This window comes from Apis cerana, linkage group LG1, assembly GCF_029169275.1.
Source record: "Apis cerana isolate GH-2021 linkage group LG1, AcerK_1.0, whole genome shotgun sequence".
Classification (NCBI taxonomy): Eukaryota; Metazoa; Arthropoda; class Insecta; order Hymenoptera; family Apidae; genus Apis; species Apis cerana.
Genome location: NC_083852.1, coordinates 26735192 through 26755717, shown reverse-complemented (window position 1 = coordinate 26755717; position 20526 = coordinate 26735192). Strand labels below are relative to the sequence as shown.

General features: G+C 44.2%; 1 protein-coding gene across 7 annotated transcripts in view; it reads left to right on the top strand.

The window, feature by feature from the left end:
* LOC108004314 (fibroblast growth factor 17) overlaps window positions 1-20526 on the top strand; it is an 81627-nt gene that overhangs the window by 36618 nt on the left and 24483 nt on the right. Inside the window, exon 1 of one of the 7 annotated variants that reach the window (XM_062087140.1) lies at window positions 74-7006. The exons of 3 other annotated variants lie outside the window; for them this stretch is intronic. In XM_062087140.1, the coding sequence (XP_061943124.1) occupies window positions 6957-7006 (50 nt within the window). In that variant the 5' untranslated portion in view covers window positions 74-6956. 3 more of the 7 variants (XM_062087139.1, XM_028669971.2, XM_062087142.1) reach the window with 3 other exon arrangements.

Below are 20526 nucleotides of genomic sequence, written 5' to 3'. Positions count from 1 at the left end.
CTCTGCCTCCCCCTTCGTCGTCCCCGCGCCCAGCGAACGCTGCTTTCTTCTTCCTTCCTTCCTTCCTTCCTTCCTTCCCTCCTTCCGTCTCTTTCACCGATGAGCAACATCTTAACGCGAATAACGTGATCAAAAGAGAGATGATACGTACTTGGGTAACGGTACTTTGGCAGGCAGGGGGTGAAGCGTCAGGGAACGGAATTTTACGAAGATCGCGGTGATGTGCTTTGAATTCTTTTAGTATTTTGTTATTTTTTTCAACGCGGAATTCGTTAATTATTTTGACGAATCCAATGCCCGATGATGCAAGTACGCAAGAGGCAACTTGTATTTCGCAACGTTTAATAATCGCAAATAAAAATGGATACTTTTCCATCTTTCTTAATCTTACTGATCGACGACGATTTCGAATTTCGTAAAATTTCATCGCCTCTCTTATTTTTTGGGCAGATGATTGGGGGGAGGGTCTGAAAGATACCTCGAAATGAATTAGATATTTATTCGCGATCTATCATTTTCCGAGACGTTATTTCGAAAAAGGTACGAGAATGAATTTAGCGACGGACCTTGGATGTAACGATGATAGAATTCTGTTACTTGGGTTGTTATCGAAAACGATGGATTGTCAGTTGAAAAATCAAATGATACGTGGACGATAAGCCGACATATTTTAGATAAGCGAAACGCGCAATTAAAATGCTTTCTGAATGAGACTCGTCCGATTAAGCAACGATCGCATAGACTGGTCTGGGTCCCAACACCGTTCCACTTTCTTCCGTATTTCTCTCTTTCCTCTCTTATCTTTTACTCTATCTCTTCCTCCGTTTCTGTCGTTCCGAAATAATCTTCGATCGATGTGAACCTTCCTTTCCAACCTCTTTCTTTCTTTCTTTCTTTCTTTCGAAACGATAAATCAAAATCAAAAGGATCGTTTTCTTTTGTCTCTCGTAAGATAGTACGGTCAGCTTTGTGCAATTTCTTATCGAAATTCTGATTTTTCACGGCCAACTTGATTTCGGTATTATCTTATAGAATCAGTAGTAGTGAAACGAGAAACAAAGATCTGAAAATGCTTTTAAACGCGCATGACGAAGAATCGGTGAAATCGTTTATACGAGATAATATTCCAAATCTTTTTCATTCAATTGCGTTAAACTTATTCCTATCGTACGCACAACGAATACACATTTCATATTTGACTAATTCCCCGCTATATTCCCCGACGATAGATCGGTCTGTTATTTTTACATACATCGAACACATGTCTCGATAACGTAATCTGTCTCCACCTCGTGTACGTCCACGATAACGAACCGGTCAATTACATTTGCTTCCAATTATTCTTCCCCCTTTGTTTTTTAACGCTTCCATTCGTATTTTCGTAATTTGGGGCGGCCAACTTTTTATCTAAAAAGGGAATCGAATCGGAATTGTAATTTAATCGTAAAAAAAAAAAAAATAAAGGAAGCACGATTCTACGGAAATCTGTCGATTCTTACGACAATTTTCCTCGTGTATCGACCTGGATACGGACAATGTTCCACGAATGTGACGCGACTCGCGAGCCACGATTCGCGTTACAAACGCGCAAACATTTTAAATACTGGCGGCATACATGTGCTAAGATGAATAACAAGCGAACACAAGAAAGATTTTAGCGAACGTGAATCCGGTTGTACCGATCCGATGATGCACTTCGATCCATTATTGACGTGCGTCGCAAGAATACGCAAAGTGAAACGTTTTAAATCTTGTTCACTGGTATTGTTTGCAAATCGATTCGATGAGCCTCTCTTCGCAATTTTATAAATTTTTTTACGACCATATATATATACATAAAATATTTCAAATCGATCGCGCGTTTCTTTTTCTTTCTTTTTTTTTTTCGACAGAGTGTATCGAATAGTAGCTTATAGCGATACAAGTACGAGGGCAATCCAATCAGGGAAAACAAGGTCGCGGTAACGATATTATCCGCCTCGTGTCACGGATTGATATCGAATACTATGGAGGTAAGGCTTCGCCGAATAGCTTCGAACGTCGTGGACGTAACAGCGTCCAAACGTTATTTTCGTTTCGACAAAATTTCAATAAATCCCTCCTCCACGGGATCGATCGCGAATTTCTATAGAATTAATTTTTTTACTTAATCGTAATCTTGTTGATCTCGTTCGAGCGAACGAATATCGCGAGAAATTCAAATTCGAGGTTACGACGTTTCGTTGCGCGAGAAAGTATTTCAAATCTCCTCAAGTTTGAATAAGTTTCCAAGTTTCGCTCGACTCCGAAATACCGTGTAACAGCGGCTGTCGATCGGAATGGAAAGCGGCGAGTGGAGGATTGCTCTAATAGAAGATCCATTACCTTTATCGTCGTTTCGATCCCACCCAACCACTTTGTCGCCTCTCGCCTCGATTGGGTAACGATGGAACGAGAGTTCACACGGGAGTGAGATTTTCTCAGAGATCGAGCGGCAATTTCTTATCGATAATTTGGTCAATTACCAGGTTCGATAATGCGTGGCGAGTAAAGGTTCTCGTTTACGAGGGTAATGGTATTCCCCCCTCCCCCCTCGGTTGGTACCAGGTGTACCAACCGACGATTTTAGTCGACTTATCTCGCTCGGGGGACGCCGATCGACCGATCGAGCAGTTGAGCCGAAGATAGACGCTTGCTCCCCCTTCCCTCCTCTAGCCTAGAATTCCACGTATTTTCCCATCCCATCGTGGAAAAAAGGAAGAAAGGAGTAAAGAGAGAGAGAGAGAAAAAAGAAATCGGTCGATCTCGATTTATAATTCAAAGTTATTTCTGCTCGGCTCGATTTAATGCGAAGGGGGAGTGCGAGAGTTCGAACAACGACCTAACGTCATCGTTGTTTAATAGGAATTTCCAGTAAGGCTGTTTGAAAGAGTACGGCCGCGTAACAAACACAGTATGAAAGTAACTTAACGCCGTGCGTATCGCGCGTACTCATTCTCCCTTCATGCGCATAAGCGCACGCAGTTCCAGACTGCACGGGGGAGCGATTGAAAGAGTGACACGGCCAAACGCATGCGTTCAGGTTGTAGATTTCAATACCGCCGACGATAACACGTGCAACGGCTTTGCCTCGAGATCGGCGAATATAAAGAGCTCAGTAAAAAGCTTCTCCATTCATCGGATCGTTTGATCAAATGGATTTACAATCGCGTACGCGCGCATTCGAATCTTGCTTCCCGTTTTGTAATTATATAACGACGCTTTGATGGAAGAAAAGTATCGGTGAGCCGATTAGTAAGCTCGGTTCGGCCCTCTCGATCACGCGTTAGATTTTAGCGCGAGGAGGAGGAAGAGGAAGCGAGGCGTCGCTCGATCGTTCTCGGTATTCGAGTTGTATCGGCGATGATTGACGGCGCGGCAGTCGGCGCCAAACGTCTCGGCCGTCAGATTGAGTTTCGAGCCCGAGGCAGACGCGAGAGGCGGTCCTCCCGCCACGGTGCGCGCTCGATGCTACCAGCGCTACCAGCTACCCGGTGTGCAACGCGCTGCCTCCAGATATTTCTACGTCCCGCGTTCGTTACGGGGCGTATACAACGTCGAATCGGTGTAAGGTAACGCGGCTAATCCTTCGAAATTACGCGCGCGTTTCCAACAGCTGCAGGAAGACTACTACTACTAGCGTAACCATCGGGTACGAGTCGCTCTTATTTCTTCCACGGATCGCCCGATCCTCTGCTTACCTCGCGTTTACCTCACCGCCCGTATTCTTCGATAAGTACTTCTTTTCTTCCCCCCCTGCATTTCCATTTCCGTGCTGTTCGTCGTGCGCCATCATTGCAGATACACGTGCACCTCGGTGCTTCGAAACGGTGCAATTTCGACGGCCCTCCTTTCAAAGTATCGCAGTTGAACTCGAGTTGAAAAAGAAGGTATGGGATCGTTAGAAGAGATAACTCGAGTTTCGAAGATTGTAGATTGTACGAAGAGGAGCGAAAGCGAGACGTGAACCGATCGATCCATTCGGGCAGGAATCGGCAGACGGGAGAAAAGAAGAGCGAAGCGGCCAGCCCCCCTCTCCCTCCTCCCTGCGCTCGCAAACACGATACGGTTTTCTGGTTTAACAACGTCATCGAGGATCCACGTTGATGGATCTGGGGCGATACGGGGGGCGGAAACCGCGGGCAAACGACGCGCGACGTACGATTTCGCCTATCTTTCTATTTTTTCCCCCCTTGTTATTAGCCCGAAAGGGGAAAGGCGAGCCAAAACGCGACCATTTGTGACGGTCGTTAACCGAACGCCGAGGCCGCATCCAGATCGGGCTATTGCACTTTTAATGTCGCCTCCCTGGGAAATATCCAAGATTTGGCCGCAAAGAAGCATATGGAGAAGCTGGGGCGCGCGTTCGTATAAAGTATAAAGGATGTGTAGGGGGAGGGGGAGAGAGAGAGAGGGCGTTTAGGTTCGCACGCACGGCCGTGCGCTGCGTTCCCACCCTCGCGAAATAATGGGGACCGTTCGTTCGCCTTTTCTGCCCACGCGCCCGCGTGGCAGGACTCATTGTTCTCCGATAGACGACAGGGAAATACGTAAAGCACTTCTCGCGATCGATTATGCGACACCCTTTCCTCCACGTGTCGTGGAACGGCTCGTCTGCCACCGACGTAAAAAAACTTTACCACCGGTTCGTTCGATCGCTTCTCTACCACCACCACCACCACTACTACTACTTTGTATTTCTCTACCGATTCTTCCTGCTCTCCCATCGATTTCGAAACCAGCCGACCGTTCCTTCGACCAAACTTCGAACTTCGCGTTTAGCTTCGATCGCGAGAAAAATCGCGTGACCGTATTATTATTAATTATTAGTAATTCCGAAGTTTACGATACCAACGCTTTTCTATACGCTCTTCTATTTTTTAACGTGCTGTCTAATCTATTTGCGAATATAAAATAATTTTTTTTTCACATATCCACGCAAATTCGCGATAAAAATAATTCTAGTTGTTAATTTAACAAACCTGATTACGGTTGGAATCACGTTCTTTTGTAACATACCGATTATACGATTATTGAAAATTTTGCTTAAATAAATGGATACGCAAGCGTGAGAAGTTTTGAAAACATTGATACGGAGTCCTTTGAAAAAATCCGCTATGAATAAACGAAAGGAATTATAGAGAGATTTAGATTAAACGTGAAAATTAGCGATTCTTATAAAATCGGATCAAAGTATTACGTATCCTCGACGAATCGTTTGGTTATATTTTTCAAGTATTAATAAGTGAGATAATATTTGCCCAATTTTTCTAATTATAGAATTATTTTCAACGGAGACACATTCTTATCAAAAAAAACAATTTAAAAGTTTGTTTTATTGTACGTATTAATGGATCGTATTCAAGTTTAAAGTTTAAAGATAAAGCTTCGTATTCGATGATTGAACACGTCCGATTCGTTTTCAATTCGTTCGAAATATATTTAAAAACACCTCGTATCTTTTTATAAATGGGAAAGGGAAAATTTCTCGAAACGAAATATTTTAATACGCACGAAATTGCGTAATTATACGCGTGGAAAATTACATTTTATACATTTTATTATATCCTGTATGCGGAGGATATATCGCGTATAATATAATAAATTATCTTGCTGCCAGTGTATCGTGATCTACAGACACGCCTCGCATCTTTAATAACCGATTGATGAACCGTGTTACTTCCAGGAAGGGATACGTGGACCGATTCGACGGATTCCTTTCTTCGTCTTCTTTCTTCGTCGTCAAATCGTTTCATTACCGACCGTTTTGCAACAACAGCGATCCGTCATGTTGAGATCTCGTATTTTCACATGGATAAAATATTTTCTATACGTGCGTATACACGCGTAATCGGTTGACTCTGATAAATCATTGAAAGGGGGGAGGACATAGCGATACGAAATTTCTGTACGCGCGATACACGCGTAAAGAGGACGGAAGGAAGACGAGTAGTAATTGGCAGGCGCGGTGGTTCAATTAAAAAGTCAATCAGCCCGTTCCATGATTGGACGAGAGGGAGAGACCGGGAGAAAGAAGAGCCGGAAGAGGGACTACCTCTCGTTAATAAATTCAATAACCGGTGTGATTTACAAATAGTATCGTATCGAGGTAGAAAATTACATGCTCTTGTACCGAGACATTTATAACTAAATACGTTCTCTTTTTTCTCTCTTCTTCTTCTTCTTCTTCTTTTTGTTTGTTCGAGTTTTATGAGAGGGGAAAAGTATCAAATTAATTAAATCGTAATCGTATCTCGTTACGAGATCACTTTCGCGTTTCGAAAACATCCTTACGCCTTTTCGAAAATCTGCACGAATCCACTCGTATCGATCGAGCGTTTCATACATGTAGCGTTATTGCCTCGATATCAATGTTTCGTAAAGATATCTCAATTAAGGATAGGCCGTGTCTAGGAAAGGTGGTCGTAAAGATAAATTTATGCGTAAAATGAAATAGGGCCAGCTACGAATCCTTTATCGGTGTCAGGAAACGTATAGGTTCGTTTAAGCTAGATAAAAAGTCGATGATGAGCATAATTTCGGTTGGAAGAATAACGAGCTAGACCAATCGTAAAAAGATTTTGGATGGTGAAGGTTGGTACGTAGCCCGGTGTTCGAAACAGGCCGGTATAATCTTGGAGAGACAGCTGTTTCCCCCGAAACGGCGTAAATCTCTTTTTCTCCGGTGGTCGGTATCGTTAATGATCGTGTAAATCACAATGAACGGCCAAGTAGCACGAACGGGACGGGGATCCACTCGATGAATCGACTACCACCATGCATGCCAACCTTCTATAAGGGTAGAGGACAGGACATGAAAGTCGGCCCCCATATCCTCGTTACTATGCCTGACGTCACTGGGATCTCTGGACCCTCTAACGAGTGTCTTGTGCAGCGACTGCCCTGCCACCAATTAATTTTTATGTCGTGAAAGTTTAATGGGATGCCACAACAGTGATGACAGCCACGTCGAACGTGAAACGAGAAGGTCGAGATTACCGATTTTATTTTTTTAATAAATGCTTACCATAAACCTTTCTCTCTCTCTCTCTCTCTCTGTTTTCTACGCATTTTTCTCACTTCACGTACGCGTACACTTTTCCTTCCAACATTTTCTCTAATAAATAAATAAAATTGTAAATAGATAGATTACATCGGTTGTTTCTTCGATGTCGAACTTGACGCTTTAAATACGCTCGAACGTGGAATTTTTCAACATTTTTTGGCAAACTTTCCGTGACTTTATATATATATTTTTTCTAACGGATGTTTGTAAAATTCCGTAGCCGCGTAACACGTTTCGCAACAACAGCGCGTATCGCGATGCCAAAGTTCGTACAATCCCGTTGTTCTCGTCCCATTTTTCCATCTGGTCAAACTCTTCGAGATGTAACAACCCCCCATTATTGACCGTCCTGTTTACAAATTGAACTTATCGAGTCGATCGCGGGGATCCTCATCCCAGAGGACATCGACTTCAGGTTATCGGTATCCCCCCCTTCACGACGTAGTTACCCCCCTCAACCTGGGAATCCATGCGATACTCGCAGTTTTCGCAAGTTTTCGGGCGCCGCCGCCGCGAAAACTTTATTTTTCGCTGACTTGTCGCGAGTTTCTCGCGTGTTGTTTTGTCCGCTTCCTGCGCAACCCTTTGCCGGCCATCGAACTCGCCCCAACAACCCGTCCGACAAACGGAACTAAAAATTCCACTGTTACGAGCTGTTGCCGCCATGCTTCCTATTATTATCCGCTTCTCTCCCCGCGCAAACGCAATCGAGAAACGTAGGTTTCTTTTTTCCAAACGTGTGTGCTACGCGAATGCCGCCCGGTTTCCTCGTGAAACTCGAAACGCGAGATAAAATTAAGAAGAGAGGTAAAAATCTGGCGATAGAGGAGCGCGCGTTGATACGAGCGAGTCGTCTCGCCTCGGAAATACGATACGGGGTTTCGATAAGAGGTTCCCCTTATCTCGGTGTTTCGGTGGTAAAAGTAAGTATCGCATGATCGGTCAGCTACATCGAACTGGCGTCGCCGGCGCATCGCGCGCCGCACGAGCCACGTGATCGGAATGATTGCGCTTGCAATCGCGATCTCGTTGAGACGGGTCAGTGATCGAGAAGCTAAATATTTAAAGGAAGATCGATGTCGGAATTCGTTCTGTCTATCGACATTGTCGGCAACAACGATTCGATTCATTGTTTCTTCCACGATCATCTCGTCGTTTCTTCTTCTTCTTTCTGAACTGGCTTCTTTCAATTATCAACGAGAGAGGAAATCGAAATCGGACGAAACTCCGCGGCGTTTAAAGGTCGCGAAGAATATCGACCATCGCGGAGACATCGACCTCTCGCGTTTAAAAAATTCACGAGTTCGCATCTGTCGAATTGGCCTCTACCTGTCTGATTCCTTATCGACCACAACGGGCTGGTACGTCTGAAAACTTGTCGGAGGTGGACTTTGTACGTACGTAACGTCGTGCACAGTTTTTCCGCTCGTTCAAATTTTTCGTCTCCTCCGAGCTGTATAATACTTCAAACATGATGACACGCTCGTATGGGATTGAAAATCGCAGAAAGCAATGCTCGTATTCGCATAACTGTTAGATAGCGGTATTGTAAATATCACATAGGTAGATAACAGGGGGTATTACCAGCAGACAGCCTGGCTGTAATTTTTAAGACGTTGGCAACAGCATTTGCGGAAATTGTTGTTTCAGTTATCGGATAGATTTAACTCGTTATTGTTTCCTGGCTTCTGGGTATTTCGCTCCTACATCCTCGTAATAAGTAAAGTTCTTCTGACCTCGGAAACGGATTACGAATCGATCGAAGAACTGGATTAAGAAAGGAAGATAGAGAATTGCGAAATTTGGGAAGAATTTTACAGTTATCAGTTGGAGATGCTCAGCAAACTTGTATTATTTGACTGTTATACGCGAGGTGAGCACGATGGAGATCGGCCTGGGTTATTACGGTACTTTGCTTCGTATCTTGTTCGTTGCACCTCGATTCCAGGACATGGCGAACGATGACGATCAAAGTATCTAGTCTTGGAAACTGTCGGATACTTGACGGTGCACCGTCCCCCCGAGTTTCGAGTGTGCTTCACGGCATTCTTCGTGGGAAAACCAAACAAACATCTCGAGTTCACGACGCGGGCGGCCTCGACTCGGTGGTTACAGAGTGCCTCTGAAGTATCCACTGTGTATCAACCGCTACGTCCATACGTATCGATAAATATTAATCGAACGTGGATAAGTTCAACTTTTCTTTTTTTTTCACTTAAAACGTTGCTCAATGCGTAACTGGGATATATATTTTTATTTATGGTAACGAGGAAAATGGGAGGAGAAAGGATTAATCGCAGAGGGAAAAGGGGGACATTGGGACAAAGTGGGATTTAGCTCGAAACGATTTCGGGTGGACCGTTTTACGCGGAAAGAGCACCTAGGCCGAGAAATTCGGTAAATTTGAGGTTGCGTTTGGAGATATTCGCGGACCTGTTGTTCGATTGGCTTTAATAGCCCGATCGATTAGGGTGGAGAAAAAGATTTCACGCCTCTACTCTCGCGCGTGATCAACCCTAATGGCCCCTTATTTCGAACACACTGCGGGCCAACTTAACGGACGTATTCAATCGGAGAGTAATAATCCTAATGACGATGTATCGCTTTAACGATATAACTGATAATAACGAGGCTGCCATTTTGAGACCGATAGAAAAATTCGATTCGCTCTCTTCGTTCGATCGTTCGGCTCGTTTAATTAATTTTCGCGTAAACGTTGAAACAATAACGTTTAAAAGGATAGAAAATGAGAGGAGGGAAGGAGAAGAGTCGACAAAGAAATATATTCTTGCACGGGATCGCGGCCGTGGGATCGAGCTTAATGGCCTGTTATTTCGCGCCGACCAGGTTGCAATTACATATTCAATCAGAGAATAATCACTCCTGCGACGATATATCAGTATTGTAACTGATAATCATAGGCGTTCCATCGGGAGCGAAAATTGTTGGACCGTGTGCGGGCCAGCGGTATCGACGTACCATCATCCACCGGAATTGCCACACGCGCGACGATCGACTCGTTATTTATTATGCAGCCAATGCCGCCTTTCCACGTCCCTCTTCCTCGTATATCTTCTCCCCTACCCCCCTTTTCCACGCGTCCCAACGAAACCCGATCCTCCCCCCTCGAAATTCGTCGAATATTTTCCACCAATAATCAACTCGGATACGATATAATTATGACCGAGTCCGTCACGCTCCGTCGATATGGATCGAGCATCGATATCGCGCCATCCGTTAATAAACGATACGTAATTTTTTTCTTTGCGTTTTGTATACGTTTTACACCATGACGAAATAGTTTTCTACGCGCGTCTCATAAAGCGTACGTTGTTCCACTTGAAACGCGTTGTTTCGCTTTGTTCGCGGAACGATGAATTTTTTAATGGAATGAGAGACGGGATGCGCGATACGGGATCGCGATATGCAAATACGAACGCCTAGTGAAATTCCTCGATAAAGATAAGTACTCGTAATTGGACTAGGAGCCAGAGGAAATATTTTTCTTTTTTGTAACGAAGATGATCGCGAGTTTATCGAATATATTTTTACGAAGCGACGTAAATTTAGATATGGCTCGAGTGAGACGTCATTAATTTTTCCATCCATCGAACGTATATATTAATAATATCGGTGTTATTCGGTAATGCAAACTCGGACTATTTCGCAAAATATTTGAAAAGAGAGATATCTTTAAACCATTCTTCTTAATCGAACGATGCAAGCTTCGAAAATGATACGATACGTCGCGTAAACCAACGTGAAAATGAAAATATTCACGGTTCGAGAAGAAGAATTATTGCTACGAGGAATTTCATAATCTAGATCGATTTACTCGCGATTTCTTTCAAACTGTTTAAACAAAGTTATTAATATTTCCTATATATATATATATATATCAATCTATAATAACAATAAAAATCTTTCTTTACGTCTAAAGAAACGATTGGTCCGACGATGATATACATACAAGCATATAAGAAGAGCGAAAAGGTTTTGTTCTAGGAAGGTACTCGTTCGCTTCCGCGATATCGTTACGTAAAATCGAGCTCGCAGCTATTTTTATCGACGATGTCGATACGACGAAGGGTCACTGTTTCGCAAATGACACGTTCGTTACGGATTCGCTTAACGGAAGGGTCTCGATCGATCGACGCGCTATATCAACTAGGTTGCGGTCGGGCCGGCGTCCAAAGTGAATATAATTGCCGGATATTTTCTGCTGATCACACTTTGCATATCTTACGAGCCGATATTTATGTCCGAATTATGTTCGGAATGTTAATGCGCTCTCTCGGCTCTCCGCCTCTCCCTCTCTTTCGCTCCCCTCGCCGATATTATTTCGCCCGATTTTTCGATACCTCGAAACACGCTACGCACCTCTTTTCTCTTCTCTCTGCCTTCCCTTTCGATCGACGTTGAAGCTTTCGCTGTTACGTTACTTTACGTTACGTGCACAAAATCGATCGATCTTCTAGGAATCGGCGACTCTCGTGCGACACGGTGCTCCCATTATTCCTCCACACTCGCGCGATTGTTACTTCACGGTTTATCGCTTTGATGATTTATACGAGGCTAGGCTACGCGATATAATCATTGCTTCTGTGAAATATATATTCGTGCGACATCCGACTCGTGCCCATGTACATGTGTGTATTATTCGTGTTTTCGTGAACTTTTTTCACACGTGTCTCCGAAAAAAGAAAGGAAAAAGGAAAAGAAAAAGAAGAGGGAAAAGGAGAAAAGCGATCGACGTTATTCTAAACTCGGCTCGACGATCGTCGCATTATCGTCATTAATAAGCCGCGAAGGCGCAAGAATTTTCCAACAATAGATAACGATAAGATAGATGCGTGGCGTAAAAAAGAAAAAGAAAAAAAGAAAAGGAAAGAAAAAATAGTTGTCACGCGTATCGAATGGTATCATCTATGGTATCATCGTGCAACGCTCGGTATATACATAACGGGTAGGCGTACGAAGGGGTTGCTCGAAACGGAAACCACCAAATCATTTTTACCCTTTCCGTCAAGCTGTTCTCCTTGGCACAACCGACTTAATGTCTCCTTAATGGCCGCGATAAAGCACAGTGATATACCTTTCGTGCCAGCATAACGGACTGCGCCTATACGTTTATACGCTACACTTTTACGTGTACCTATATAACTTATGTGATCTGTATCGAGGTAAATTCATCCACGAATCGAAAGGCAAAGGTTGTTCGATATTCGAGAACGATTGCCCCTCGAGATGGGACCGATTATACGTATACAGAGAACGATTAAACGCATTTATGAATAAACGTATCGATTCCGTCGAATAACGTTAAATTTCTCCTCCGTGTTTTCAAAACGGTTCCGTTCGGGACCGTAATAAATTTAAATCGTTGTTATTTTGTCGCGAAAAAAACACGTTCAAACGTATTATTAATTGTCGAACGTTTTTTTAACGATATCGATAAATCCGTTAAAATTTTATTCGAGCTTCGGTAAGATTTACCGTTAAATTTAATTATTGCTCGAGATGAACGATAACGTAACGCAACGTTTAACGTAATTACAATGTAGAACCGGTACTAATTAGTTAAACGTTACAACGGTGTTATCGTTGGAAAGGAAAAAAAAATATACATATATATCGTCGCGTATTACTTGCGCGCATACTTGTGTATCTATTATTATATTCTTGGGTAGATTTTTAAATCGGCAATTTTCTATCAGCCAGACGATAATCTTCTCGACCTATCATTTAGCAGACGAATACTCACTTGTCTTTTACCGGTCACGATAGCAATCTCGATAAGACTTTAGGTGTACGCGTTTCGATAGAATTGTATGGCGCTTACATAACTACCGATCGATGACCGCGTGATTTTGCGAAAACATTGTCCGATTAAATTTAGAGTAGACTTCGTTTTTCGATCGTCCATCCTCGTTTCTCCTTAAAAAAAATCCGTTTTATCATCTCGACTCTTTTAAATTAAAGTAATTTTCTTCTTTTCTTCTTTTTTTCTTCTTTTCTTCTTCCCCTCGTTTCTCGTTTACCTTCATCGTTTCTTGTTCGTTTTATTTCTTTGTTTCGTACGTGATTCGCACACCCACGTGAAGACACATACACACGCACAAAGTATTATCATCAGATTAGATTATCGGTTGGAAATACAATGGCGTCTATATGTCGCGGAGAATGAAAATAATACACAGTACCGAATTGAACTTTATCGAACATGCGCCACGTTTTCCAATACTTTTTGCCGCGAAAGAGCAAACTTTCATGGATGATTATCGTCATACATAATTATTCCAAATCTATAAATCGCGCAGATCGTTTGCAAATAATAAAGATCATTTCGTCTCAATAATAGCGCTTCTGATTCGAAACGATATCATGTTTACGTTATATATTTAAAACTGAATTAAGTTTAATCGCTTAACTTTGGTACATCGTATTTCGATATATATCCAAATTTTGCTCTCCGTTTATGAATTTTATTTCGATGAAAGAGACGTCGATTGTGATGAATAAATCATGTCCTTTGAAATTATAGATATACATATATATATATATATATATATATATATATATTTGTATATGTGTCCGTCTGGAAATTTACCGATCGTTAATGACAGTTTATTTTGCACGAGGCACGAGAGGAAAATATGTTTATCTACGTAAGTTTTTCTCATTTGCAGTTACATCACTAACGCTATTGTTCTCCGACACTTTTAAAAAGCAGAGATCGCTCGATCGAACTTAAATCGCGTCGATATTTTTTCAAACTATATATATACACCAAGTGTATATCTTTTTCAGAAAGATATGGCGATAAAGTGTTGATCTTTCGAACGAGTTTATATCTTGACGCGCTTTTAACGCAAGTTCGATACACGCATAGTTTCTGCATCGAGAGAAGGGGGAGAGAAAAAGAAAAGAAGAAGAAGAAGAAGAAAGCGATTTCGAACTGTCGGTTCGAGCCGATCGTTTCGTTATTAGTCGACGATATTTCCGATGAAAGAGCGAAAAGAGAAATAAAATGAGAAAAAATGAAAAAAATAGCCGATGTAACTTGGATGACTCTCCGCGTCTCTATCCGCGTTGAAGTACTCTCACGTATAGTGGCCGTCGGACGGTAAATATTTTTGGCGCCAACTTTTTCCGCAAAGGCCTGTTAGCATTGCGCGAAGGCTGTGAGCTCGTATATGCCCTGCTGAGTGCGTCTACGTGCGTGTCGTTCGAGCTTCACGACTATTGACCAAAGGCATTATCGGCAGAAGAACGTATAATATGTCGTTGCAGCACGAGGACAGTTCGCTCTCGTTGCTCTCCGCTCCATTAACGAAACCATAAGTCTTCGGCTATGAATAACATTATTCGTGCAACGCGATTTTTCTTCTTCTTCTTCAGTATCACCAGATACATTTCTAATAATTATTCCGCCAATTAATTTCGCAACGTCGCTTTTCTTTTCTCTTTTTTCTTTTTTTTTTTCTTTTTCTTTCCCTTTTGCGTGCTATTTTTCGCCCACTTTTAAAATTATCACCCAACTATTTTAGATTGCGATTTTAGGCCAGGTTTTGCCATTCCGGTTTATGATACTAAAGTTAATAAAAATGCACGATAACATTCCTAAGTTATAGTAACGAGATCTATAAATTTTATAATCAAATTTCTGTACACTATACGTACGGGTCATAAAAATTCCAATAGAAACGGAGAATGCTTAGATTTTTCGAGACGCAAAATCGTGCGTGACGATAAAGTTTGTCATATACCGCGTGATCGATCAATAATATTGCCGTTCCATGGTCGTTTCTATTCGTGTATTACGAAATTTAACGAGCGCTTTAACTCGGGAAGAAAGTTTTTTTCCAAAGAAATCTATACCTTCCTATAATACCTATGATACCACGGGGACAAATTGAGAAATGGTATTAGTACTTGAAAACTTAATTATCGATATCTTCGTATTATATACATATATATATATAAAGACGTTGGTCGAATCGTAGATAGTCGAAGAAATGTAATCGAGATACTGCGAACAATAATATTCGCGCATGCTTAGCGTGCATTCGATGGCAATCTAATCTATTGCCTCCATCGTGGGTAAATACGATTGAACGATGGTGCGTAAACGAGAGCATTTGCCGAACGAGACGAGGCGCGCTTTCCCAAAACGGCGACGGACGAGAAATTTGAAATTAGGTTAATAACTGTGAAACGCTTACCGACCAATACGTATACATATACATGTGTGTGTGTGTGTGGTAAGAAACGGTCGCCTCGAAACTCTCGAGCGACGTTCTTCTCGACCAAATTTTACCGCGTGTCCCTCGGGAGAAAACCGATCGAAACACGAGGTGAGTCGCATTCCACGAATACAAGCCGCCAACTACAAGTGCTCCGCAAACAAGGTAAATGTATTTATAGAGGGAACACGAAGCACATCTTTTCTGTTCTCTTTGCTTCTCCCCTTGTCAACGTCTAGACTCGCGGTCACTGTGCCCCGAGTTCTTCTTCGTTGTTCACCGCTCGTTTCGAAACGGCCGCGTCGTGATTCCCCGTCTTTGCATTTCCGCTTTCGCTATCCACGACCATCATCTTCCATCTCTTCTTCGATCTCTCTTTCCGATTACGAAAAAAATACACGCCAAGAATCTTTATTCCAGTTTTTATTCCAGAGTAACGGAATTTTCTCATTCCAATGCTTTTTCCCGATATCGCAATTGCGCGGAAACGTTAGATGTTCCATTCGGTGGATAAACATTCTCGTAAAAATGAACACTCGTATCGTGCATTGCGTAATTTCCATTGAAACCAGTTGCCAGTTTATCGCACGATACACTAACGATCGTACCGGCGGAGAAATTTTTAAACGCGGATTTTTATCGATATTTTCATTCTTTCGCGGAATAATTTGTAAACCTCGACTGATTTCGTTCGCGGTATCGATGATATTCGTGGAATAAAAAGAAAAGGCTGGGACGAAGTATGCGCGAGAAACAAATATTCGGTTCATAAACAGAGTTATTGGAAACGGACGGAATCGAAACTTATAAATATACAAGCTTCGCATCGATCGCGTTGACACGGAATAAGGTTATAAAATTTGTGTTCCGACACAATGTGGACGCTCGTGCGCCGGCACAGCCCGGGATCGTTGATGGATGCACGCGAGTCACGCGACTCGTCGACTTCTGCGAATCTTCATTCCGAGCTTTCTCCTGATTTGCATTTTCGACGACGGAACGGCTTCGATTGTGCCGATCATACCCGTCACATCTGCCCCGACGATTAGTGCTCGCGTCCGTTTCTTTCTCTTTACGAAGGGACTCGTACGCGATCGAGGAAAAGGTGGATCATTGCGCCGTTGCTCGTCTAGGTTGGATCGGCTGAGCCGAGGAGGCGATAAAAAGCAGCAGGAGCCAGCACGCGTGCACCAAGGGGAACAAGCGTACGCGGGTGTCATTCGTCGATTTTGTAGGGACATTTTGTTGCCGGTTTTAACCGATGGAATTTTAATCGATCGTTACGAAACGAGCGGACCCGTTTCACCGCGAGCACGGAAAATTTTGATTGGACGATCGAGGTACTAGTTTACCCATCGTGTTTCGAAACGCGTTTCACATTCGCCTGCGTTTAATTAACAGTGTTTCCCACACCGGCAAGTTCCGACGAGGAGAAATTATTATCGACCGAGTAGTTTGGTACGATTGATAAATAATTCTCGGATTCCACCGTGTCTACGTATAATCTCGATGGATTGGATGTCGTTTTTCGGAAAGAGGAAAAATTGGAAAAGTAATTTCGAGAGATCGGAGAGGAGAGAAGGAAAGGATTTTAATTTTTCGTTCGGTGATTCGATTCGAAACGAAGCGAAACGAAACGATCGATCGATGGAAACTCCGTTCCATTCTTCGAATCGATAAATCGAAGCGATCAATTACGAGCGTTTCGTTCGATTCAGGTCAACGAATAATTAACGCAATTACGCAGACCTCTTCTGACAGCCAGCGGTACGGTTAAAGTCCTTGACGCGAAGGTGTAGAAATATTTCATCGTACGCGGTGTACAATACCGATTTCTAAGCGTATCTCAAGGACGCGTCACCCCGAGTGCATCTCGCCCACACGACGCGTGTGACTTCGTCTCTCTCTCTCTCTCTCTCTCGCGTGGTTTCTCTTTGGCGGCTGCAGCAATCGTGACGAGGAGAGAAACGTGGGTTTGGTGGAAGACGGCGATGGGCGGAACGCTGGAAACAAATCACCTAGAACGTCTCGATCTGCCTCTCCTCCCTCGTGATCTCGTTCATCCCCCGTGGACGCTGCTCGACTCGGCCGACGAAAGGTCGAAATCGTTGTAAATTATTATACTCGGTGGACATGTGGCGTTTAGCCGTGTATAATTGATCGCTCGTAGCTAGGAGCCGGCGAGAAGAGAGGATCCGCTCCAAAGAGGCCTTCACCCTCCGAGGTATAAATTATAATTGAATTAGCCTGAGCTCTTAATTAGTCGGGCGGGGAGGGGAGCCCTCTCGACCCTGTTCCGACGACGCACGCACAATTACATTTCGCTCGCGGTTCCTTTCTCTCTTCTTTTTCTTCCGCTTTGTCTGTGTCGTGCGAGTTACCTGCGCCCCGTTCACCTCCTGCGAGCTAATTTACAACGGGGGCGTCGCTATAGCGTGTCCGACGCGCGTCTGCTTTTTTACTCCCCTTTCGCGTTTCTCTTTCTCTTCTCTCTCTTCCTCTCTCTCACCGTCCGTATCGTCTTTATTCGAGACACCGCACGAATCCGGATCACGGTTCCCTTTTTCCTTCACTTTCTACCACGTTTGCGGTTTAGTGCCTGCGCATTGACTATTTGCCGCTCCTTTGCACCGATTATCCACGCGCCGCGTTTCTTTGTTCTTTCGCTCGCGAGGGAGGGAGGGACTCCGACCGAGAATCACGTTCGCCGTTGGAAAATTGGCGGAGAGAGAGAGAGAGAGAGAGAGAGATCCGGCGCGTCGATCGTTTAACGCGAGAATAATCGAGGCGGAGAGGAGAAAAAAGATTTTTGGAAAAAAGTCGGAGGAGAATGAGCTTGCGTCATCGATGACCCTCCTGGTAAAACCGCGAATGCACAATCGGTAAGGCATGCAATTAATGCGATATCGATCCGAATCGCGTTACACGGGCGCGGTTGCCAATCTCTTTTCTCCGACTCGAGCACCGATCGTAACTCCTCCCTTTTATCGGGGGAGCTTCGTTTCCGGCGGCGCGTGCAAAACAAACGTCTCGCCCTTTCTTTCTCGCCCCTTCGTTTGCTCGCCACGGTCCCCGCTATCTACTTACTTACTTACTTACTTACTTACTTTCCACGCTCGTAAACCAGACGTTTATTATCGCGCGTGTCTCGCGATAAGCGTCCTCTCTCCCTTCCTCCCTCTCTCTGGACCCCTTGTTCGCGAGGAACGCGCCAGAACAAGGGGCTCCACTCCTTAAACTTCCGTTCGCGGATACTCCAGCCTCTCCTGTTTCGCGCCACGTATCATAAACGTCGTTATCGCCCCCCGGTGGAAGCGCTGTGATGCCGTCCAAACATCGGCCGTGATTCAATACGATCGAATTCGCGGATAAAACCGAGCAAATTCCCGAAGGGAGATACGCCAACTAATAACAATAACGTAACGCTTATTTTTTTTCGAACAATGAATATATATACCTCGGGCCAATTTCCATAATTCTTCTTCGTTTCGACGGAAGAGCGATTCTAATTTTACCGAGTTGATACGAGGGATGCCGTGTCCTTTAAGGCAAGGCCCTCCGGAGAAATTTGGCTCGTTAATTCAGGCTGGTGGACACGCGACCGTGGACAATTAATTTCTAGTTTCATCGAGATCGCATCGGCTCGCCGCACGTAGCGAGCGAGCGAGCGTTTAGCATGCAGCTAGAAACGATGGCCGGTCCATAAGGTCGTACATCTTGCCCCTTCTTTCCCTTGTTCCTTTTGGGACCGAGGGAGAAAGAGGGAGCGAAGACGACGGCCACGACGGCGACGACGACGACTGCGAGCCTCTCGCTTTTTCCACGTCCAATAAGCGGAAGGGGAGAAGGAGGGAGGGAGAAGGGAGGAAGGGTGTCCCACGGCTAAGAATAGCAGGCGGTAGCCGTTCGGCCGATGCAAATTCGAGGCCGAAAACATTCACGATGTATAATTCATCGCGCTGGCGGCGTCTGCCTACATGCGATACTACGCGTGCTCTCGTGACAATGACACAATGTTTGCGGTTATCGGAGGGTGTGTACCGATACGACTACTACTCGCGCGTGTATCTGGGATACAGTGACACGGTAGGTACGGACCGATCGCATCGATTCTCCAAATGCTCGAAGCTCCATTTCCAAATTTCCTTCGAAATGCTCTGATCGAAGAAAGTTCTCTTCCCTCGTCCAGAAATTGCGTCACGTTGTATTTTCCGACGAAAAGAAAGTTTGTCATCGTTCGACTCTGATATCTTGTCCGATCTCCCGACTTTCTTCTGGAATCGGTGTATTCGTAAATTTGTCGAGCGCGCAAGATAGACCGTTTTATCGAACCAATCGAGGACTCTAATGGCCTAAGTTTCCTCGTCCGCCACCGAGACTCGTGGGAGAAGAGGAAGAAGGAGAAGGAACGAGAATCGCATCGAGGGTGGATTCGATCGAAGAGCCGCGAGTTCGAAGACGACGATGAACCGCGTTTGGAATCCTGGTGGCGATCGTTGAACCTGAACAAACGGAGCAATCGGCGATACGGCTCGTAAAGTCGTAAAAACAAAAGTACCTCGATCGAACGGCTGCTAGTATTTGTGTAGGTAATACTTGCACACTAGCTCGATAGGATACGAGCGCGGCCGTGCTCTCACCGACATCGATAAAAGTTCGCCACCCAATCGCAACCTCTTGGAAAAACCGCCTCCATTGCGCCGGTCAAAATATATTTCTATTTTTCTCCGAGACGAACCGAGTCGATGGACGGCCGCGTTTCTCTCCAAATCGTTTCAATCACTTTATCGATCGCTTTGTACTTAAGCTCTCCGCTTAACTTTACTTCTAACAAACAATATCACGAGTACGTATCGATGCTTTACGCAACGCCTCCCCCCCCTCGCTTGTCTCTTTCCATTATTATTCGAACGATCGAGATCGGCGTTAAGGGACGAGCCTCGATGCGGCGTGGCTTGGAAAAGGAGCTTCCACTTCGCGAGTGTAACGGCACAGTTACACTTGTTACGGAATGGAGAAAGTGGCGAAGTCGGGCTAGTACGTCTGACTAGTGCGACCGTTATCTACTTGTATTCGTTTTCGAACCGCGTCTCACAAACGATTTCGTCACGTTTGATACGAGCGCGTGATACGATTTCGCGCGCGACGTAAAGAACCGCGCATCGCGAATTCGATGGAACGTCTTTTAGACGTAGC